This window comes from Besnoitia besnoiti, chromosome II (assembly GCF_002563875.1).
Source record: "Besnoitia besnoiti strain Bb-Ger1 chromosome II, whole genome shotgun sequence".
Lineage (NCBI taxonomy): Eukaryota > Apicomplexa > Conoidasida > Eucoccidiorida > Sarcocystidae > Besnoitia > Besnoitia besnoiti.
This window is the reverse complement of record NC_042357.1, coordinates 2,986,583-3,009,924: the sequence shown is the minus strand read 5'-3', so window position 1 is coordinate 3,009,924 and position 23,342 is coordinate 2,986,583. Positions and strand designations below refer to the sequence as shown.

The window sequence follows — 23,342 nt, the reverse complement described above, 5'->3', positions numbered from 1 at the left end:
TGCGGTGTCTATGCTCATGCACTGGTTTTACCGTAGAATCTGGAAGCGTGTGCAGCGATAATGGACAGCCAATTATTATTATTATTGCGAGTATTATCATGCCTACATGTTCGGCGACGACACTTGGTCATGAGTGTCTGTGCCGACAGATAAACGCTGTGTTGAGGATCCTCAGAAAGATAGGCCAAGTGCAGCGACGAGGCAGCATCCCCCCAGAGCCCCAGTGGTGAGCGAACATGTGCGGGAATGGTTCGTTAAAAAGTGCGCCACTCCAACAACACAGGAAGGAGGGCCAAATGCGATGATCGTGACTCTGTTGGCACACCCCGGCATCCCCCAACCGGCACTAGAGCTTGCGCTCCTACATAGTGAAACATGTGTGAAGAGAAAAGCCTCTAGCAATGCGTTCGCTGCTCCCCCCCCCCTCAGTGGCTGTCAATCTGGCCGTGTGTCATTCACTGAAACGGAACGACACGGTGGTGCCCTCGGCTAGGAGCCGCGCAGTTCGAAGTCTCCGTTGTCCATGTGGTAAATCACCACCACGCGAATTTAGCATCATGTAACCCTCGGATATCCGCTGGGGCGCAAAGCAGGCATTAAGAACATAGAGAGTATAGCCAGGCCATGTATCGTTATTATGACATTATACGCAGCTATCGTCTCTGTGCGGCCATGTATCAAACAACAACCTTCATGCTGGTGTATTTCGGCAGGAGAACGGATACGGGGAAGCAAACCTCTACGCGCTCAGGTTGGACGCTGCCGCATCCGCTTCCTCAGTCCTAAGAAAAGCCCACTTTTAAGAATATGTTTTGCTCCACAGCACATCTGTGTGTCACCGTTATTTCGCCGACTCGCTAACCCTAAACCCCACCGGCGACCAGGATGCGACATGTCTCGAACCCATGGGTTCTGGGGTAACAGCGGGGGTTGGGGCGCTGACAAGACCCCGACCTCAATCCTGTCGAAGCTCGAGTGTGTTTACCCGGGCTCTACTGAATTTTCAGCGGAGATGGTAGCTTTGGACGCTTTTAGCCTATTCACGTCGACATCTGCCTTTTTTCTGCTGGCTTGCAGCAAATCGATCTTTTGTCGCGACCGCTCCCACTGGTGTCTTGGCTAGTTAATCGGCGAGCAAACAACGGCTCCCCCGTTCCCGTTTACAGTCTCCAGCAGACTCAACTACGGCACAAGTGCATCCAAGCTTCCTTCTGCTTCCCCGCCTCTCTCTCGTCTTGTGTGGTAAAGCCAGCAGGACGTGTTGAAAGTGCAACGGGGAAGGGGGAAGTCGTCGAGCAGAGAGCATCCCCGGTGGGTGAATATGACGCGGCGGAATGTGAAGATCGGAAGGCATTCACAAGGTACTCAATTTGTGTCTGAGCCAAGAAGCGTTCCGGAGGCGCCCGTCACTGACAAGTGACTAGTTGTTGTAACCGTGGCACCTATTCCGGGGCATCCGAGCGTTGCAAAACATGTGGTCGACGTCTCGGGTGGGGGCAAAAGTTTGCGGACGCCATGAGTAGGTCATGATTCTGCCGTGCTGCCGTCGCTCAGTAGATAACCTACTGATTCAGATAGAGTTGGGAGTCTGAGACGCTCTGTACCCTCGGCTGTAAGATCGGCACTTTTATCTCAAAATGAGGCATACCGTGGTCTTCATCATCCCCCGTTGTTGGGTCTTTTTCGGGATATTGTTTTTTCCCTGCATGAAACATGGAGAAACCCTACCTGAAGCATCACTTCCTTATCAACGAAAGAAAATCAATTCCCCCCCTAGGAACTGGAGCGAATGGCCAGGGTTTCGGGTCTCTACCACGTCGCCGCCCTACGGCGATGGTGACTTGGAACTCGACGAGGCTACTGCGGGGTTAGGTGTCATGCCAGAGCTGTCCAGCGTCTCCTCACCGCCGACAGCAAGTTTGCCTGCCTCCGCACCCTTTCTCCCGTTCAGGAAATTGCCTCTGGGGCATGGCGAGGATCGCCAGGATATGTCAGTGAATTTCGACAGAGACAAGCAGCTTCGCCTGCAGGTTCCGGGCGTTGTTCAGGAATCAGCCTCTACAGGAGAGGTGACGGGGGCGGGAACGATTCATGTCGGCAGTTTGCCTCATCCAAGTGTTCTGCAGGAGAAGCTTCGCGGAATTCGGCGAATCATCTCGGGTTCCCTGCCGTCGAGATTGCATCTGGTACCACTGCATAGTCAGCAGATGGGATATACGATTTCTTTTCACGCAAACAACCCGTCTTTTGCCGAGCGGCGTAGTGCGGGCGAGCCTTCGGTGGCTGACGGGGAAGCCAGAGTTGCGCACGGACCGGCACCTGGACCCAGTTCGAGTGGGACATCACCAAGCGCGGGTGCGACGATTCCTCTTTCTACGGTTGTGTCAGAGAGGGGCAAAGCCGCATTAGCCAACGCCGCCGTCCGGGTCGCCGCGGCACAAATGTATATACCAGCGGCTGCGCAGCTCTCGGCAGCCCTCGATGCGGCTCTGCCTGCTTTTTCCAGCTTCACTGTAGATATTTCGTGGCCATTTCCCCGCACAGCTAAACTTACGCGGGGCGCCATCCTCGGTTCCGGCTCTGCCGCGGTCGTCGTTGCAGCATTGGAAGAAGGCCATCAGGAAGTAGCGCTGAGGTTGCTCCAAGTAAAGGGACAGGCTCGAACATCAACTCTGCTCGGAACGTATGCTGATGAAGCCCGCGCGACTATACTAAAGATTGTTCATCTGCTGGGTCCAGCGAACACGCAGCATGCGCTGGCTTGTGGTCTCGCCTTCCCTCTGTACAGCGGAATCATTGGAACGGTCGGCGGGGGTCCCGCGCCTCAGTGGGCGCTCGAAGATGACACGGCGCCGCAGTTCTACACATTCGTGGTGGCGTACCCGCGAGCTACATGCTCTCTCGCAGATGTCCTCCTCTCAGTGCGGCTTCCGTTCTCTAGCATCCAGTCAATCATCAAGCAGATGATATTGTCTGTGGCAAACCTCCACAGCATGGGCATCGTCCACGGAGACATCAAGCCTGACAACTTCCTAGTCACAGGAGCCGGTGACATCCTTCTAACCGATTTTGACGGTGCAGTGAAGACCCAAGACGGCAAGGGGTGTAATTACCTGGGAACGGCAAAATTCAGGGATCTTTCAACAACAGAGGCTGTTTATCGGCGCGCCAGTCAAGGCGGTAACATTGACTGCAGTGAGGAAAGGGACACGTGGGCACTCGGGATTTCCCTGTACTTTGTAGTATGTGGAGAGCCGCCATTTAATCTCCTCTGGGTTCCCGTTCTCAAAGTGAGGGACACGCTCCGCGCGGCAGCTAATAATAACGAGTCTGTGTCGTTTACAAGATGTAGGCACAGCGGTGAGAAGGGCTTCACGGATATAAAGATGGCATTGTCGGCGTTTCTCAGGCATGAACCCTCAGCGCGTGTCCTTCCAAAGAATGCAGTGCGGACATGGCCTATGTTCCAGCAGCCCTAAACTTGCTGCTGCAGTCGGTGAAATAGTCCTTCCGTCAGCGTGCATTTTTTAACTCCGTGACGCAGCGTGCATCTCGTAATCCGGAAAATCGCCCAGGCGACCTATGCTTTTAGTGCGCACGCTGCGATGTCCTAAGACTTATGCCAATGTTTATTTTGTTCTGCACAAGTTGTTGCCGAAAACAACAGACGCACATCGGCATCTCAGAAATGTGAGCAAGTTCCTGACGCATTGCCCGGAATCATGCTACTCGCTTGAGTGTAAAGTGTGTACGCAAATGCCGACCAGTGGTTGTAATGTCCACACTGAGGGATCCCTTTGTGTAAGACTTCGGTGTCTTTCGCAATTATCCGAAAGTGGCTTGGATACCGGGAATGTGCCATCGGACACAGCCGCGTTGTGATGGCATCCTTGTGAGAGGAGAGAAATACGGGCTACAAGCCCTCGCACGCTCATTGCGTTAGCGCTGGCAGCTCGATTTTACGGCCGGGAGTCCCGGAGTGCCTTGAAAGGGTATCGCAAGGAGCGACGCTTAGAATCATGAAATAACTAGCGGAGAGAAACATACTTGTGTGTTTCACTAACGCTGGCACAAGGCTGTGCGAGGGACTCGCCACCAGCGGCTGTTACACGTAATATCTGAGTGAACCGCTTGTCCGAGTCGCTGGCGGCAAAACAGGCATATTGTCACTGTCTTGAAGTTACGAACGACCCGCCCCGCTGCGAGAAGTACTCGCACATGGAGATGCAGAATAGAACTCTTATGCGCGTGCGACTTGGACTGAGAGGAGCAGGCAACATGCCGTGATGCGCGCGAAGGTATCTGGTAGTGTGTCGAGCGTCCGGTAGGAACTAATTTTGACGAGTCTGCAACCAAGACTGGGGTTTGTAAGCAGACATACGCGCTGACGTACGGAGTCGTAGGTGCCCTTGGCGGAACCTAAAGGGATACTGGAGCATAGGCCATGTCCGCACTTCACTGTCTGGAAGACACGCGCTGAGGGCTCATGGCTGAGAAACGCCGATACTGCCATCTTTATCTCAGCGAGGGGAGGGGTGTCGGATCCAGATCTCTGCCTACATTTACATATCAGCGCTGGCGCGTGATACCGATCACTTTGATTCGCTTGGTTTCCATCCAAAAGAAACGCCTACGTATTCAATAGCACACAAGCTTATGCCCGTGCGCGCTCATGGTACACACCAGGAACAATGAGACTGCTTACATCTTCGCTGTGTACGTATATAGTCAAGTGGCATGCATGGCGAAATCTGCGTCGCACATCCAAAATTATGGACTACGTTGCATGATTCCCGCTTGGCAAACCGTAAACGCCAGCTTCCTTGGTATCCGGCTCCCGGCGAATTACACGGTGATGTGCCTTCCAGCACTTGCGGGCAGGTTCGCTGGCCATCTACCGCCTCCGTCAGTGGGATGTAAGCTACTTCGCAGACATCCTCCTTCCTATGTATTTCCTTGCTCTCCTCGATGAGTAAGCTGAAGGTCAGGTGTTCCGTATTTGTTGCGTGCCGTTTTCGCGCTGGAAAGTAGTGGCGGAGGCGGCATGCAGATATGAGAGATAGCCTTTCACAGGAGGCTCGGCCGGATCCCCCTGGGCCTTCCGTAGAGGGTGGGCGGCGTGTTCTCCGGCTTCGCTCGCGCGCAGCCACTCTGGCCACTTCCTGCGTCAAATGCTATCTTCCACGGACTTAGCAAACATTTCCAGGAAAGCTGGCTGTTTGATTGCAACAGCCTTGTATCCTTCCTTGACGTCGATTGTAATTTTCAGCAGTGTCTTCCAGTCGTCATCACTCATGCGTTCCCCGAAAATCTTCATGTAATGTCTCAGATCGGTCAGTGCCACATTGTTCTTGTTTAACCTGTCCATCACATGAAACGCTTCCGCGAGCTTGCCGACGTTCAGCTTTCTTCGGTCCTGCTCTTCGGCAACAAGGTCAATGAACTGAGTGACATCGAGCTGCGAAATCCCTTGGTGCCTAAGCTTCGTGTCCAGGCCTTTGAGATCCTCAATGGTCCAGAATTGACCTAGGTTGCGTAGCATCCAGGGAAGTTCCTCGGTGGGAACGAATCCATCATTATCAACATCGTGGAAAGTAAAGCACTCGACGCAGTCGCGAATAAATTGCTTGTGGTGTCGTTCCTGAAGTGGATCGCGATCCCCTCCGGCGTTAATGTCGTTTAACAGCTGCTTCGTCAGCGCCGCATTCCCTTTGCCGACGCCAGATGCCTTTTTCCGAAGACCACCTGCTGCCTTCTGCTCTGTGTTTGACGGCGTCGCCTTCTGGGTCCTGCTTAGGCCTCTACCCCCGGTGCCCGAGAAAGTGCGTTGATCCTCGGCTTCCCTGTCGGGCGTCTGCGAAGGGATCCCGCGACGCAGACTTGCACGCCGTTTCTCGTCCGCACCCGGAACGCCGCGCACGGCGGCGCCTATGCTATCGTGGCCTGTAGTCCTGCCGAGCGCTAGAAAACGTCCGGCTAGATCCTCTCTGGAAGCCGGCTGTAGACCGGACGGCGAGAAGACCATTCTAACATGCGTGGGAGAGAGATGCGGAAGACATGCCGCTGCATTCCCCCGATGCTTTGCGAATAGTTTCTTCAGAGAAGTGCAGGTAGCCTAAGGCACTATCGCACACGGTTTTTCTTTTCTAAAGGAGAAAGGTCACCGTCCCCGCCACTGGTGGAGCGTCAGAAGAGAGTCGGGGACGGCGCCCGCTGGAAAGCCAACCAGAGCCGCGAACAATACGGTGAGGACAGCGCAAAAATGACACACAAAGAGCGGAGCCTCGTTCACGAGGACACGCGGAAGCCAGGGTCAATGTGATCGAGCCTGGTTTCCAGAGCAACAGATTTTCTGACGATCCCTTAGCGAACGTGTCATCGCAATGGCTGAATGTCGGCTGACATGCAGCATCTGAAGGAACTACTCTCGCTCTGTAGACGGGGTCACCGCCGGTGATAAAGAGACGACTGGGCAGCATTCACGATGCTCCCCAGCCAGAAAATGTCACTCCAAAGAAGGTTACAAAAGTGTCCATGCGGAAGGTTGATGCCGGGTCTTTGTGCATTTCGCTCAACTCGTGTCATCTTCTTACGAACAGAGGGTATGGGGGCAAACGGTGGCTGTCTCGAGCCTCCTGGCTTGTCACGCACCCGTAGACATGACACTGCACGAACCCCCCCCCCCCCCCCGCCTATGCAAGTCTCTCATCCTCGGTTGCTGGTTTCCAAGCTTCAGCGCACGGTACGTCCTGCCACATGTTTGACAACAGGGGTACCGTGAAGCCTTGAAAGAACTCATGGTGCAGTTAACAACTGTAAAAAATTCTTCTATTTTTCCTCGCGAGGGTACAGTGTTGCAAATAATCTCGGCGAGGGAACAACGGCAAGACACACTGATACCGTGGCGGTGCCATCCCTAGTGTTCTGTAGAACGTACATCGCAGTGAGCTCTCATGCTGATTTGTTCAGCAGAGTAAACACCGAAAGTGCGTGTGCTGATCATGCAGTAAGTCTCACTCGGAATTCACCTCGCCCCAAGAGGCACCGCTAGTTCCCCTAGATTCCTACAGTCTGCACCGGTACGTGTGCGCCCCTCCCCCCTAGCTTTGAGTCACAGCTGCATTTCAACATGACACAACATCATTGGCACCGGGCGCGACAATGCAGTTCTTTAGTTGTTTTGTGCCGTCACACGTACCAGCGTGAAACCCGCGACACAGTTGGGTTTGCACTATTACCGTCTCTGCACTGCGCTGCTCAGCTTCAGCAGACACAACCATCATTGCCATCTGGGCGGGAAACTGGACACCGCTCATCCAACACAACAGTAACTCCCTAGGTGATGACCGCCAGGCCAGCCGGACGTAGGCCGGGGAAGGCCTTCCGGGGTGCTGCAGTCTGGACCTCCCCTTCGCCGATAACGCGCGGTCATCGAACACACGCGATCGATATTCGTGCGGACTGGCTGTCTGCGGCATCACCATCGCTGCCCCAACTACAATTTCGGCTCCATCAGGTCTCTCTTTTCCATTTCCGTATTCGTGGTGCAGAGAGCCCGAAAGCATTCTATATCATCGGACGAGTTACGGTGGCAATCGAGAGGGACGAAACCCTATACTGACCGTGTGTCGCGAAGGACATTTTGCCCTCTTGTTTTCGGTAAAGGTAACAGTGGTCGGGAAAACCTTTCGGTGAAGCATCGTGGGTGCTCCTGGCCAACAACTTGCCTGCTTCGGCATTATGACACCTCTCACCAGCATTATGACACCTCTCACTAGCATTCTTGACACAGCAACAGATCCGTGCTAGCCACCTCAAGTATTTCCAATATACCGCTTGTGCTGTAAATCACTGTATCAACCTTCAGCCCACGGCGACTAATCGTGAGCTGTGTTACTAAAACGGTCACTTTTTTGTGTTCTTGTCATACTTGTGTCCTCGGTGGAAGCCAAAAAAGCGCACGTGTTTTTCTGCTAACCGCCAACGAGATCTCAGTCTTCGTAGGCCCAACGCGCCTTGAAACGCAGCAAAAGAGCGATCGCTGTCCCGGTGCGAACAAGCGCATTCTGTTGAAGCCTCAACAACTTGCCGATCACATGGAGACGTGTATCTTCCACATCTTTAACCTCAGTTATTTTGAACAACAGGCCGAGGTGATACTGCAAGTGTGATTCAGCATGTGAGGCGTACAACACAGTGGGACACGGGGTCGTGCTACGGGGACAGACGTCCTTTTTATCTGGCTGCTCGATTCTCGCAGGGGGGGAGAATAACTCGCCTGAGAGAAGGCGTCGGCGGGTTCTCCTTCGGAAGCTCCCCTCTTCTTCTCGCGTTTTCTTCCAAGAGTGTCCATGCTCTCTCTCTGCAAAAGTGTAGCGTTAACTGGACTGTACTGTAGGTACGGCGTGTGGCGCTCCTTGTGGCACACAAATCGCCTGCACCGTTCTGCAAGTCACTTCTACGATCTTCCACTCGCCGACGAGAGGAGCCACGCCTTCCATTGTGCGGACTCATTCTTTGAGTGATCGGTGAGGCCTTGCCCAGTAAGCAGTGCTCCATGACGGGGAAGCGAACTGCGAGTGTCAGCCGAAATCCGCGACTTCTTACATGCAAAGGGGCAGGGATGTCGATCGAGGAAGCGCATATCATGCCCTTAGAAGGTGCTCCAGGGCATTGACACTTACCTTAGGGCTTATTATTCCTGGCATTGTTGATAGCCTGAGGTCTCCTGGACCCCTAAATGCAGCACACTGCTTCTAACGCTCAAACATAGCAAAAGAGAGGCTAATCCCAATAAGGCTCTGCATCTCAACGACGCAGCATGCCACGCGCCATACAGTCCAAGCGACGGTGTCCATCAGATCCCAAAATAGCGCCAACGGCATTGCGTGTAGCGCGTGCAGCTCTTCTTGAGGACGCGGCCATGATACCACTGAATGCGACTTTCTCTTGCGTGAGTTTTGAGCTGTACATCGCCTGATGCCGCGAAACTTGCTTGCGCAACGTCGCGACATGCGCCGTAGGTCTGACTCCCTTTGGTCCTTGCTGCAACCACGAGACGAACGACGGCTCAATGGCGGAACCATGGGGGCTTTGTGACGTTGTGACAGCTGCAGCTCCTGGTTCCAGTCGCGTCCCTTACGCCAGGAAAAACACGGCAGGCCAGGGCGACGGGATACGTTTCGGTACCGTGCGCTATACGTGGACCTGGCTTCAGATTCAAGGCTGGTCTGCTGGCTCTGTGCGACGCTGTCCAGGTTTTCAGACACACAGTGGCGTTTTCGCTCGAGAATTCTCTTGAGCTGTAGCATTATCATGGACTGACAGCCCCAGTCCCCGAGTGGCGAAAAGAGGTGCTGGCGCTATTCGTTTTCCTGTCCAATCCACGGAGGCCATGCAGGATCCTTCCTCTCTGCCGCTCCCGAGAAATCTCCTGTGTTGTTTCGACCCGAGCACCAGCCGCAAGGACACATCTCCCAGACGCGGTCCTGGGATGATGCGCAGCCAAGAATGAGCCAGGCGCCACTGATCCTCGGTGCAGAATGTCAACAGATGCTCCGCAACATATGGCCGCGCATGCCTCGAAAACGGCCCCTATCTCAAATCACAGGTAGCGAGGGTCAGAGGAGGCGTTAGATGCGGTGTTCCGCGGCAATGAACTCACACTTGAGGCTGATTAGCGTACGAGCAGCTGCCATTGCAACTTTCACTGTCGCTACGCGATCCGCGTTGCATGCACTGATGAGCCGTTTGGCTTCTGGGGCGGTAGGAGCCCGGATCGCGAGTGACTGGTCAGCAATCGTAGCACCTAAAAAAGCAAATGACTCTGCCCGGACTAAACTGGAACCTCATGGAATTGTCCCCAACATTCACCCGGGATGAACTACTGCTTTTTCCCTTTGGGTCGGAGAACTGCGTTCCACTTCGTCTCCGACAAAAGGAGGTTTCCTGAGTTGCCCGGCTTCAGCCTAGGCCGCATCACGGTCTAACAACGGGACTTACGCTGCGCATTCCCGCCTTCATCTGCCATGCTCCGCACTGACTGCGCGGTGCATTTTCGGCTGTCGGAGAAGCGACCGGAGTTCGCTTTCGGTTCTTTCTGAACGTAATGCGTTCCCTGTTGAGTCTTACGTGAGCCTGGGCGGCGACGCCTCCATATAACGGGCGGGCACGGCACTCGATTGCTCTCTCAGCTCGCGTGTGCGGAACTGGCGCGCCTGCAACCACTCTTGCCCAGAAGAGCGACATAACGTTGATGCGGTCTTCACAATACAGGCTTTTACGCTCCGTGGTGGCGGGGTGTTTTCCTCGGTTCTGTTCATATCATCGAGGAGGTTTCAAACACACGATCTGCGCTTGCAGGGCTCTCACACTTTTTCTTGAACAATAGATCTAGCATCCTCATGAGCGAGCCGCTCGCGCTGGCGGGGGAGACGGGACTTGACGCGCTTGCTGGATACCGTTCTTCCCCTTCCCTGTAGCTGCTGAGAGTAAACTTTTTTCCGTTTTTTTCACAGATTTGCGGGGGCAGAGCGTATGACTTGTCTCTTCTGGTTCCCGTCCGTCTACCTGGCGTCCCCTCCCTCCCCTTCCATCTACGCCACGTCGTCGTGTCTCTGCCGTACCCGTCCTACACGCTAACCTCCCCCGCGCTGTCTCTCCCCATTTTTTCTCCGGATTCCCTGAGCGCTTGCTCCCACCAGCTCCGCCGCCTTCTCCCCTTCATCCCTGGGTCTCTTGCCAGTGCATCATCTCGTGGAGAGCGTTCAGAGGAAAATGGCGAAGGCAGTCTCACTGAGAGGAGACGAGTCGTCGGGGCTTCGCGGCGAACCTGTTCCTGGTCAGACGCAAGCCTCTCTCTTGTCAGAGACGACGGAACGTGACAATGTGAGCGTGTCCAGCGCTGAGCAGCGACAGGACAGTGACAATCTTGAAGCAGGTTCGTCCGCCCAGCCGGGAAACGCGCAGGGCACGCCGTCTGCCTCCAGCTCCAGTCCTTCTCCCCGCTCCGCTGCAGACGCGGCGCCAGCGGAGGGACAGCACGCGATTGCGAAGGCTGCTTCGTCATCCGCTGGCGCAGCATCTGACTGCTCTGTTTCTGTTCCTGACTGCTCCACGGAAGGCAGGGCAGCAGACGCGTTGGGACCCCCTGCTCACCCGTCGGCGTCAGTTTCCTCGTCCTTCGTCGCGCACGCCTCGGCTGTAGACCCTAAGCTGGGGGCGGGACGCAAGCAGGGTATGTCCAGGGAGTTGCTCAAACTTCTCTCTGGAAGTGGGAACTCTTTCGATGAACTGTGTATCTCTTTCAACAACACCGGGAAACACGGCGCTTCCCGTCACGGATCCTCTGGCTCTGCGGGATCTCTTCCACGGAGCGCGTCCACGAACCATGCCTCTTGCGGAGACCAGAGAGGCACAGCCGGCGCGAGCGGCCCCACACCGTCTCCTTCCAGTTCTGCAGCCGCGTCCTCGAGCCCCCTTCCTGCCTCCGCCAGCCCTGCCGACCACACCCCTCCATCTTCCTCCGCCTCATCCTCCTCGAACAAGCATGCAGCGCCATCAACGTCTTCATCCCGCAGCGCCACCGCTGCCGGCGCATCCAGAGCGGCACGCGCGGAAGGGGGGAAGGCAAAGGGCGAGAGTGCGGCCTCCACGCCCCGGGCCGGAGAGACCGGGATCCCCGCAGCGCGGGTGTGCGAAGATGAAGAGACAGCCAAGGCGATTGCAGCCGCGCTCGCAGCAGAGATGGAAACCTGTCGCGAGCTGTCGAGTCTCTTGAACAATGGAAAGAAGGGCAGCGAAGACTCCGCCGTCCCCATAGAGATTCTCATGGCGCTGTCAGGGCAGCGGTCGCGGAGGCCGACGCGGAGCAGTTTGGCCGCGTCCCCGCCGACGCCTCAGCAGATCTCGAAGGGGGCAAATAAAACGAAGCCTATCGCCGTCTCGGGGGTGGGGAGGACGAATCCGAGTCTGTCTGCGGCGTCTTCGCCAGCGCCTCGCGCGTCTCGGCCTTCCCCGTCGTCCGCGTCAGCGTCGACAGGCGACGCTCGAATTGAAGTGTCTTCTCAGAAAGGCAAGCTTTCCAAGAACTCGCGTCGGAGCCAGGGAGCCGTGAGCGAGGATCGGCGGCAGGCGGACGCAAAGCCAGGCGAGCGGGCAGCAGACAAGGAGATTAACGCCTCGAAAAACGTGCTCGAGGATGCAGACGAGGCGACGCAGGCCGCGATCGCCGCCCTGCTCGCGGAGGAGATCGGAGGCTCGAAAGAAGCGAAAAAGCTTCTGCTGGAAGGTGGAGGTTCAGCGGAGGCGTATGAACTTCTGGCTGTCTCGATGGCAGCGCGCAACGGACGAAGACGCGCGCGAAGACTTCTGGCGACGACAGCCTCTTCAGAGACGTCGGCGACGCATCCGCCCAGTGACGACGCCACATCTGAGAGGCGGAGCAAAGCCGGGGGGCCTGTGAAGAAGGCCGAAAGAGCCCACGCAGCCGCGGAGGGGGCGGACCCCCTTTCGGGCGACCGCGTGCGTGCGTCGGGTGAAGCGTCTGGAAAGTCGCGAGGCAGACCTCACCCAAAGGAAGTCGCAGCTGAGGATCCACAGGAGGCCGACAAGAAAACAACGAAGACTGGGGGAAAAAGCGGGAAGCGCTTGTCGAGGGGCGCCTCGGCTGCACATGAGGCACAGGGCCAACTCGTGGAGGAAGAAGGGACTCCCCGCCAGAAAGCCGACAGAGCCGATAGACAGGGCGCGTCGAGGGGAGGCATGGGGGCAGCGGCGCCCGACGCAGAAGGCGTCGGGCGCCGCTGCCCCGTGCGAGAGGCTGAGGGAGGGACTGAGGAGGAGAGAGGCGCCGGCGGACAGAAGGGTGAAGTTGTAGGGAGCCGACGGAGCCAAGAGTCGAAACCAAAAAGCCTAGGACGTAAGAGGGAGATGCGGGAAGAGGCCGACGCAGAAATGGGTGAGAATTCGTCGGAGGACGAAGTGCTCGCACGCCAGCATGAGCGAAAGGCGGAGAAAACTCAAAGCCGCGTGAGGGCAGAAAAAGACGACGGCCGCAAGCGGAAGATCGCTCAAGACGAAAACGCGGAAGAGTCCCCGAAGCGCAGCGCACGCGACAACCCCGCAACTCCGAAGCACGAAGGAAAAGCAGGTACGCCTTCCTTGGAAGCGAAACGAAGAAAGGTGAAGGAAGAAGCAGATCCTCGTGCTGAAGGCGACAAGGCTGGGAAGCTAGGGCAGGATGTAGAAGAAGAAAGTGCGCGAGAAGAAAGCTCAGCAGGGGCTAAGTCAGAGATCCTGACAGACGCCGGTGGCGTGGCTGCCGCGTCGCCGCGTGAGACAAAGAACTCCGCGGCAAAGGAGACCCGCGGGTCGCCCTCAGGGAAAGCGCATGACCGCGGCGAGGAAGGGGCGCGAGTCCGTCCCCCGGCGAAGCGGCCAAGAACGCTGAAAAAGAGTTCGGAAGAAGAGGTGTCTACGACGTCCGATGACGAGAATGCGCGTGTGCAGAGCGTCGAAAGCGCGGATGCCACCTCGTCGCTCGACCGCGCATGTGCAGAAGAGGTTTCGGCTTCGGAGGCCGCGCTGTTCTCGCACGATGCAGAGGAAACTGCAGAGACGGGCGAGGAGTCGGCCGCGGCGGCACGATGCGCCGGCAGCGCCCTCGACGGCCCGAGCGAGGCGACCACGCGAGATGCACTGGAAAACGATCCCGACGAGGTGGGGGGAGAGGCCGGACGAACTGGGGAGCAAGCATTCGTGAACAACCGTGCCGAGCGAGATTCCAGCGACGGGAAGGCGCATCAAGGACTTGACGCAGATGGCAAGAGAGGCGGACGCCTACGAGGGCGAAAAAACCAGAGCGACGCACAAGAAAGCGACGACGAGAACGAAACGGGCATTCGAACACAGACGGAGTGCATTGAGACTGGATGGCCCTGTTCGGCGAGAGATCGAAGCCAAGAGGACGAGAGCCAAGCAGGCGGGACTGAAGATGGAACCAACGCACGCGCCGCTCGAGCGACAGCCGCAGAAACGCGACCTCTGAAGATTCGGAAACGCGTCATCAAGATGAACGTAAGACGCGCGCCGGTACCCCAGTCCGTCGGGGTCCGCGGGTTTCGACCAAAGTCCTGCGGCCGGCGGACGGGTCGCTAGATTCCTCTCGCGTCCGCACTGTTCTTGCAGCGCGGCTCCCACGGCGCTCGTTGCACACGCGTAGTGCCATAGCTCAATCACTTTGAGCTATGGCACTACGCGTGTGTCACTCGAGGTGCTCTCGGCGTCGCTCTCGCTCAGCGGCATCCTGAGCCTCTCTGCTGCTCTCTGTTTTGTGTGTGAGCCTCTTTTGACGTTTTGAGTGCCCTTCGGATCTTTCCCGCGGCCGCTCGTTTCGACCTTCCCCCTTCTTCACACGCTGCATCCGTCTCACGTGTGTGCTGTGACGTCTGTCCGTCTTTGCTCGTGCGTTCGTGCGCTCTTCAGGCTGCAGTCAACTTCACGCTCTGCGGGATTTGCGGCGGCTTCGGCGACGTCCTCTGCTGCGACTTCTGCCCGCGGGTCTTCCACCCTGCATGCCTCTTCAAGTACCGGCCGCTGCAGGTCTTCGTCCCCGTCGAGCTCCGGTCGGCAGCCGCGAGCGCTCTCTCAGCCGCTGGCGCGCCGCCGCACGGCTCGCACTTGGCGATCCCCGACTGGACCTCGCTGCCGCCTCCGCCGCCGCCGCTGCCGGAGTATCGCAGCCACGCGCGGGCTGGTGAGGGAGACGAACGACCGCGCAGACGCGCAAGGGGTGAGCAGAATGGAACGTTAACGCAGTCCGCGCGGAGAGAGAGCGAGGAGGAAAGCGGAGAGGTGCTCTGGATGTGCCCAGACTGCTACGGCGTTCCCTACTCGGCGAGCCGACCCAGCGAGCATCCGGCCTGGAAGCTCAAGTGCCTCGACTGGCGGAGGATCGCGGAGGAAGAAAGCAGCCTTTTCCTCTCCTTCCCAAGCCTCGATGCCATTCAGCCCTACTTCGGGGACGAAGACGCGTGGAGAAGTTTCCGCGAGAGAAAAGGCCAGAAGCTACTGAAGCGCTCAGCGACCATCGCCAAGACGGTCCTCGCCGCCTCTGGAAAAGGGGCGACGGCAGACAAGAAGAAACTGATTCCCGCAAACACAATCTTCGTCCGACTCGGCGATTTCCCTCTCTCGCCCGCCAGACACCTGCTGCATGCAATGGGGAAGAAAACTGCCCTCCAGGCTGTCGCCTTCCTCAAAAACCTTCTCCTCAGAGTCGCCAACTCGAGCAAAGAGGAGGAACAAATGAACTTCTTGGTACAGCCGACACAGACACGCCTGGACAGCACGCATAGTGGCAGTGACGGAAAACCGACAGGGCTCCCTTCGGCGCCTGAGCAACAAGACTCGTGTCTCTTCAATATATATATATATATATATATATATATATATATATATATATATATATATATATATGCATTCGTTCGCCGGCAACTGTTGTGTACTCGCGTATGCATACATGTCTGCGCTGTAGAAAGCAATGGTCATCTTAGGAGGGAAGGCACGAACTCGACTGTTCGTTCGCGGTGGGGGATGAAGCATCATTCATACCTGCGACACACAGGTTCTCGGTGGATGAGCGCTACCACGTCCAGATTTTTCGTTCGATACGAAGTGTGTATTCGCCCGTCTCGATTCATATATATGTATGTATACATATCTTGGCAGTTAGAGAGGGCGATTGCGGGAGTGGACCTGAAGCAGAGCGTTCGCTGCATTGCTTTCGCTCGGCTGTGCCTTTGTCGCGCACGTTGCTTCGCGTAGGAGTTCGGCGCTGAAGTTGCGTACTTATTGACGAATTTGCTGGGCTACCTCGGGGCCTCACGGCACCTCGTCGACCCCATCGTGGACGCCGCGTCGTGCATTCTGCTGCTCTGGTCGAAGCGTCGCCGGAAGCTTGGCAAGGACGCCATCATGACTGACGAGGCTCTGATCTTCTCCACGCTGGAAGCCTGCTGGGCGCAGCTGTAAGCAGTCAACGCGCGTGTCGAGAAAGGCGAGAGACTCAGGGGTGACTGACGTGTCTCTGACGTGTTGACAACGCAGGCGGGAACAAGCCCCTGGTGCTGGTTGGGCTCGGCTGCACCACCTGCTGTGCCGCTGGTGATATCTGCAGGCGTCCGCCCTGCTGCGCTGGGAATAAGCCACGGGCCTCGTTTTTTCTTCTTAGTCTACAGGCGCATCGGATGCGGGGTGCGCGCTTCTGGAGAGCGTCCGGCTGACATATGTGGTGCCGTTTGGGGCGCTTCGTCTGTCGAGCTCACGCAGAATCCGAATCAACTGCCCGGGTTGCTGGCTCGCCGGTGCAGACTGTGTCTGTCTCTCTGCGACCGTCTCTCCCTTCCTGCTCCTCCGCGGGACATTCCTCAGAGCGCAGTCTCCCGCGTCGCTCGCACACCGGCTCTGCTCCTTGACGCAGCCTCGCGACTCTTCGCATGGGTCCTCGCCGCGGCAGTCCGTTCTCTTGTCCCTTCGGCGTCTGCTTTCAGCGTCCTGCATCGCTACAGTACCACCTCCGGCCTGCGAGCGTCGCCAGCCAGCGCGAGTCTGACAGGCGGCGAGGGTGCTCCGAAGACGACGCTCAGCTGCAGTTTAGGCGAGCAGAAGCTGTACTACCGCGGGTGGAAAGAAGAAGTCGAGCGGTCCATCGCCGCGAGCCGTCTCGAATTCCTCTACTTCGACTTCCGCCACGGACAGCTGCTGTACTACGATCTTTCCACATGCCCCAACTGTGACCGATCCGGAGGCGTCTCAGGGAGATACGGTACGCTAGAGAGCACAGAAATCGTGCGCAGCGGACTATCGAAGGAGAATCGAGAATCCGCAATTGCATTCGTACATCTGTTTATACCTCTGTCTACTTATATGAAACTGTATCGTCTCTTTCAACAAATATATATATATATATATATATGCATACGGGGACAAAGCCGGGATGCCCTGTGCATGTTTGCGTCTCTGCTTTTCGGGGGTGTGGCGTGCAGTGGATATCTAGATTGTATTCCATGCAGTTTTGTTTTCAACCAAGTATAGCCGGAGGCCGCGAGAGGACATGTGACGCGTCGGCAAGAGGCACGTACTTGGAATCCGCTACGGTCTCGGAGGGGGCAGTGGAAGTCGTCTGCCGCTGTGCTGAGGGTTGAATCCTTCTATGACCGGAGACTGGGTTGCCTGTTTCCTGTTTGTGTCTCCACAGGTGATGCACCTACATGCAGTTATAAGTATACGTAGATGTCTATTTGTACGTGTATATTGTGGGCGATATCTCTGGCGCGTGTCTGAGTACGCTTGTGTTTTCCACGCCATTCGGTGAGATGCTCGACACACAGAGCTGCGTGTTTCCCGGTGTCTGCTTCAGCCGTCTGCAGCTTATGCAACTTCCACTTGCCGCCCGAGTGGGCCTGCGTGGACTTTGGGCGCCTGTTTGAGCAGCTCGTTTGGGGCAGCCTCATGCAGCGCGCGGGCATCACGCCATGCGGCGCCAAGAAGGGCCGCAGCTGCTGGGGAGACACCTCGCCGGTGGAGCAGATTCTTCTCGAGATGAAAACCAGCCTGCGGCCCTGGCGAAACCGCCTCGACCTCGGAACCGAAGACTGGAAAAACCAAGTTTACATGGTGAGTCAGCCCGCGTGCCTCCACTCGCCGACCCATTCTAAGCCTCACACACACACACATGCATGCAGCACGACACTTGTGCGGACGCACCTCCACTTGCCTTCATATAGACATATACCTCTCTCTCTCTCTCTCTCTCTATATATATATATATATATATATATATATATATATATATATATATATATATATATATATATATACGTGGGCGGTGGGTATGTACTGTTGCATGCGCGGTCGAGTCTGAGGTTGCCGGCTACAGACGCGTTGGGTCCGTGCACACTTGTATGCATGCGAGCGCTTCCAGATCGTTCTGGAAAGATGCGCGATGCGCGGGTGCGGCGTCAAGCGATCGAGGGCCTTGTGCGCGAGTAGTGTTGCCTTTCTTTGTTTGGTCGTTTTCTGCCGCAGGTGACGCACGCACTTTTTGTCGTCAGTGGCTGGGGCCGCTATCGCCTGGACCTGCGCGAACGCTTCTGGCTCCCTGACACGCGCTTCCTCCGCTTGGCGCTCCACGAGGCGATGCTGATTGGAGACGTTGAACTCACCGGCGAAATCTTGCATGTGAGTTGTGGGGAGGTGGACTTGGCTGTATGTCTGCCGCGTCGCCGCGGGTCACGCCAGTGCTTTCAAAACCAGCAGGCGTGCGGGCTACATTGCGAGAAGCCAAATGCCAAACGAGGTGTGAGCCTGCCTTCGCGTCAATGATATGCGAGCGGAGGAACGAATGCACATAATCGTATCCCCTGACGCTCATGCCCCTCTCGTACATACACATGCATACACACATGCCTTATATTCGCGTATATATATATATATATATATATATATATATATATATATATATGCATGAGTAGTGTGTGGCAAACAGGGGTGGACGACAGCGCCAGCTGCGCAGGTCTGGCTGTAGAACCTAGGAAAAATGGAGCTTTACCTCTAGGACCGTCTGGTGTTCGCTGATCTGTTCTCGCTGTGTGCGTTCGTTCTCGGGCTCTTGCCTCGCCGCGTGGTCTTCTGCGCGGATTCGGTATCTCGTCCTCTCGCGACATTGTGCCCGCATGTGCGCGGCTGCTTCCTGCGGGGCATTGGGGCGTGGTGTTTGCCTTCTGTTTCTCCGCGCAGTCCCTCCACCTCTTCGTCGTCTCTGAAGCCCCGCGCCGGGCGCTCCTCAACGGTTCTGGAGAGAGCGCCGCGAGCGGGCAAGCGCCTCCGCGCCTTCTCTCGGAGGCAGATGAAGAGGAGCTGCAGGCTGAGCAGTTTGCAATCGACTTGGCCATTCAGCACGGGATTATCTACCTGTTATACAAACAGTCGAAAACTCGCGGATGCTGGACGGCGAAGCACGATTCGTTCTACAAAACCTTCCATACGTCATTCTGCGCAGCAATTGGCAAGTTCCCTCCGTCTTCCAGTCAGCGCGCGTGGGAGGTGGACCTCGGCGTTTGCTTCTCGACTTTTCGTTTTACTGTTTTACCGGATCTGGCTCTCTAGGGCCCGGTTTTGGTTCCTGAGGGGAGTCGCGCTGCTGTCCCAGACCCTTCGAGGCGGACGGTTCGTTCGTTTCGTGTTCTCGGGTCCTCCTGCTCTTGTCCGCCTGCGGCTCTGCTGTCCGCACGCTTGGTCGTCTCGTTATTCGCGTGTCTCGCCCTTGCGTGTCGCTCGGGTCCTCCCGCGCCGGGTCGCCATTCTCTGCTCGTGTGTATTGGCACCTCCGGTTTGCTCCTCGCAGGTCTGATTCGTCCGCATCGCGCGTCGTCTTCGAAGTCCTCTGCGTCGTCTCCAAGCGCCGCAGGAACTTCGCCTTCGCAGAGCGTGGATCGGACGCACAGCGAGTGGCAAAGACTCTTTTGCTCGTCGTGGCCTCACGCGTCCGTGTCTCTCGCCACGCCCGACGCGGTCGACCGGCTGGAGGCCTCGCGCGCCGCCATGCTCAGTCCCGCGGTCTCCAAGGCCCGACGGGCCGCGTCCGACGCGCCGCCGGTCGTGCCGCTCTCCTGTGGCGCGCCGCACTTTCTCCGGCCGCGGAGCGCAGACGAGCGCGCCGTCAGAGTCGCCACGGTCAAGGTGAGCCACGAGGGCGAACGGGAAAAAAAGGCACGCGGCCGCTGCGGGCGTGGTGGAGGGAGAGGCGAAAGGAGAGAGAGGCGCGGCGCAGGAAAGGAGCGGGCAGACGAAGCCGCGCAAGCAACGTTGTAGGCGGAGCGGGGCGGAGGGATTCAACGCAGTGAACGGACCAACGGAAGGAGAATCCGCAGAGCCTCTAGTTGCAGCGATGCATGTCTGTGCCGACGTCGCGCTCGGTCTTCAAGGCCGCAGGGAGAGTCCTGAGACGGCGGAGGAGTTTCGCAAGTTTTTTCTGGTTGGTTCCTCGCTCGCTCAGGTGTGCGTCAGGCGCCCGCTCCGCCGCATGACTTCCTCACTGTGGCGCCGCCTGTGCGCGTCAGCTCTCGCGACGACGCGGCACCACAAAAAATCCGTAAAACTCTTTGGCGAGAAGAGTCTACTCGCCCCCAATGCCTTCGGGAAAACCGAAGAAATTTCCGTGGGAATCTACTGCTTCCAGGGCTTGTGGTGAGTCCGTGCAAGCGGGCGCCGATTGTGCCCCGGGAAGAAGACCAACGCACACTAGACACTAGGAAAGAATTTAGGTGGACAGCAGGGAATCCAGAGCATGCCACGCACGCCTCAGGAACACATGGATATGAAAAAATATTCAGAGATATACCATATTTAGATAGCCGAAATAGCTGCTTGCGCAGCGACATGGGCAGGGGCTCGAGAGACGGTCATGGATGGGAGAACAGAAGGCACCTTGGGGTGGGTGAATATGGCTTGCAAAAAGTTTTTTGACTTGCGACTCCTGCACGCCCTCCGCTTCACGCCTCGATGGAACACATTCAATGTCATGTTCCATCACCTTTGTGTTAGGCGACTGTGCGCGGGGCTTCTCCATATTTGAGCATCTAGTTTGTCGTCTTCTTGGGAAGTGTACTATTATTCTCCATGTCTACGCATACCGTACGTTACACGTTATGTCAAAAAGGATACCCGATTTCCTTGATTATCTTACACTTCCGCCGTCTCTGCGACTCCCGCTGTGGCCCCGTATTTTTCTCAGAGCTTTGGGTTGTCTGTCTACAGACTCGGCGCTTCCTTTATCATCATGCCTGGGTGGGTTTCGCGAGCTTTTTTCTTTTTGGCTGTGACCTGCGGGCCGTCTTCCGTTCTGCCTTGCATCTCCGAGGTGCAGATCTCGCGTGTGCACTGATGTCTGGCTCTGCGTCCGCTTTCGCTGTTTCCAGTTTCGTCTCGCTCGAGGACCTCGCCGCGCTGCTGCTGTGCGAGCCTTTGTTCCTCGAGCACCGCGTCCTTGCGTTCGTTCGTCCCGCCCTCGTTCTCCCCACCGTGGACGCGCAGCATGCGCAACCTAACCGGCACGTCCCGCCGGCGTTCCACCGCTACTTCACGGCGTTTGAAAACCGGAACTTGCTCAACGGAGGCGAAGCTGCGTCGGCTCCGGGGTCGCCCTCTTGGCAGGCGCCTGCCTCTGCTCCAAGCGCCGCGTCGGCGTCTGATGCAGCCCGAGGCGAAGACCGCGAGGGGGCGGAGAAGCGGCGAGCCCACGGCGGAGGCGAGAGCGACGCTCGCGGAGGCACTGTCAGGCCAGGAGCAAGTTCGCGGAAACTTTTTTCCCTGCTGGACCTGAAGGAGCTCCTCACGGTGAGAGTCCCGTTGCTTGGCCTTTGACGAGCGCCGCGCGTGTGGAGCCTTCGTGAGTGTCGTTGTCCTCGCTGTGCCGGCGTTCTGCGCTATAGAGTCTTTTCGCGTCGTTTCCGGCAGTTCATTTGGGCCACGCGTTCTCTTTTTCTATCTGCCGTCCTGTAGTGCCTTCGCCAGCTTTCGATTTCTTGCTGTTCGTATCCCTCGCTTTCGGCTCACGTGGCTCTTTTCGCGGTCCGGCTGCTCTCTTGCGTCTTCTCAGCTGCAGTCCATCATGGGCATCGCCGAGGCGTTAGTCCTACAGATCGAGGAGAATATTGGCGCGCTTCTGCGGGCCGTAGAGACGTAAGTTCCAGTAGAACAGCCGCGTGTCTGCGTACCGATGGCGGATGGTCAGCAGCCATTTCGCTTCTTTCAGACGTCACTAGGGCGCTTTCCGCTTCCCGCTGACCAGCGGTGGGATGCTGTGTGCGCGACGAAGCGCAGCCTACCAAGTGAGCGCGGCCAGTCTCCTCCGGCAAGTCGACGTTGGGGACATTGGCGGTGCTTGAGGCTTTTAGACTGAACGTGCGGCTCAAGCGCCTGAGCACAGCGTGTGCGAATTCCTTGCGAATCTGCGAACACGGAAAACAAATACTGCCGCGTCGCGTCCCTTCCTTCCGTGTCCAGGGGAGTAAAGCCCCTCGAGTGCGCACACGCCGCACACTGCGGACGGAAGTCGCGCGGCGACGCGCGGATGTCGTTTTGCTTCAGCTTTGTTGCTCGCCTGACTCTCCCTTCAGGTGTCTGCCACGTGGGTTGCCTGCAGCCAAGTCTTCAAACCCGTCGGTGACGTTCACCACAAGTGAGCGGCGTCATCTCTTCGTCGTTTGGTCAGATCCTCGGGCGCTCCCTCCCCGCGCAGGCCTGCCGGGAGCGAGGCATTCTAGGGTGTCTGCCTTGCAACCAGCGTGATGACACGGGCGGTGTGCGGGTTGAAGGAGCTGCATGGGCGTCCCGAGAGAAGACTCGCCCACTGCAGGCGTGGCGCGGCGCGACTTTGGGGCCCCTGGAGCCCGGGTGCGGTGGGGACACAATGAACACACGCAACGAGGCGCGAGATAAAGAGACTTTTCTTCCAGAGTGTGCGTCGGAAAGCCAGGAAAGCGTTTAGGGTCGGACGGGAGGAGGAGGCCGAAATCTGACAGAACTGCTGGCTACCACTTGCTCTCTGTTTGTCGCTCTTTCGCCCCGGCGGGTTAAGAGACGGCCTAGCTGGCGCGAATCGGTGCGACCGGTCGAAAGAGCAGCGCTGCAAACCAGCGCAGTCTACGCGTTCTCGACGCGTGAAGGGATGTGTACGAGCGTGACACGGTGTTGAAAGAAGGCTTCTTTTAAACATGGGGGGAGAGGAAGAGACGGGAGAGGGGGAGGAGTCGTGCCATAGAACAGACAAGCATTGCGTGCTAGCGGACCAGAATGTCTCAGTGCTTGGAAAGGGAGAGGGGAACTGTGCATAAGAGAACCTCTTGGCGTTTGTTTTTGTCATACTGTACGAATTTATCGTTTTTGTGTCCCGCACTGGGTAGCCCGGAACTGCGCTCCTCCTGCGTACTCCAGCGTTCCCCCGCGTGTCCTGCTGCGGCGAACGCCAGGAACACGACTCTGGTGAGGAGGCAGGCTTCTCGCGATGCTGTAGAGAGAGGCGGGAGGCAGGCTCGCCGCCTTCTCGGGGACTTGCTGCTATCTACTGTACCCGCGGACCGTCGCAACAGGCTGCCCGCACGAATGCATGTTTTAAACATGGAGGTGTGTGAGGGCTGGGTCAACGCATGCATCAACAGATATTTTTGCGGTGCGGTGCGACACACGATATGGTAGGAGCGGTAGGCGTTGAGGGAGGAGAGAACACGCTCTCTGCTGAGCGTAGATTCAGGTCATGTTTTTCTTGTGCAAGGGGAGTTTCG

The 23,342-nt window shown here is 57.3% G+C and overlaps 3 protein-coding genes across 3 annotated transcripts; 2 read left to right on the top strand and 1 right to left on the bottom strand.

Annotated features, from left to right (window-relative positions):
* Nucleotides 1-1,637: 1,637 nt before the first annotated feature.
* Nucleotides 1,638-3,479, top strand: BESB_037730 (uncharacterized protein; the record flags this gene model as incomplete). Its single annotated transcript, XM_029362359.1, has 1 exon — nucleotides 1,638-3,479. The coding sequence occupies one exon, from the start codon at nucleotides 1,638-1,640 to the stop codon at nucleotides 3,477-3,479; it is 1,842 nt and encodes a 613-aa protein (XP_029221324.1).
* A 1,688-nt stretch (nucleotides 3,480-5,167) lies between these two features.
* On the bottom strand, nucleotides 5,168-6,025 carry BESB_037720 (EF hand domain-containing protein; the record flags this gene model as incomplete). Its single annotated transcript, XM_029362358.1, has 1 exon — nucleotides 5,168-6,025. One exon carries the CDS (start codon nucleotides 6,023-6,025, stop codon nucleotides 5,168-5,170), a length of 858 nt encoding a protein of 285 aa, XP_029221323.1.
* A 4,751-nt stretch (nucleotides 6,026-10,776) lies between these two features.
* BESB_037710 (uncharacterized protein) lies at nucleotides 10,777-22,325 on the top strand (the record flags this gene model as incomplete). Its single annotated transcript, XM_029362357.1, has 12 exons — nucleotides 10,777-14,076; nucleotides 14,485-15,318; nucleotides 15,826-16,028; nucleotides 16,551-16,825; nucleotides 17,420-17,676; nucleotides 18,088-18,240; nucleotides 18,799-19,066; nucleotides 19,406-19,740; nucleotides 20,057-20,247; nucleotides 20,979-21,396; nucleotides 21,659-21,741; nucleotides 22,274-22,325. 12 exons carry the CDS (start codon nucleotides 10,777-10,779, stop codon nucleotides 22,323-22,325), a joined length of 6,369 nt encoding a protein of 2,122 aa, XP_029221322.1.
* Nucleotides 22,326-23,342: the final 1,017 nt, after the last annotated feature.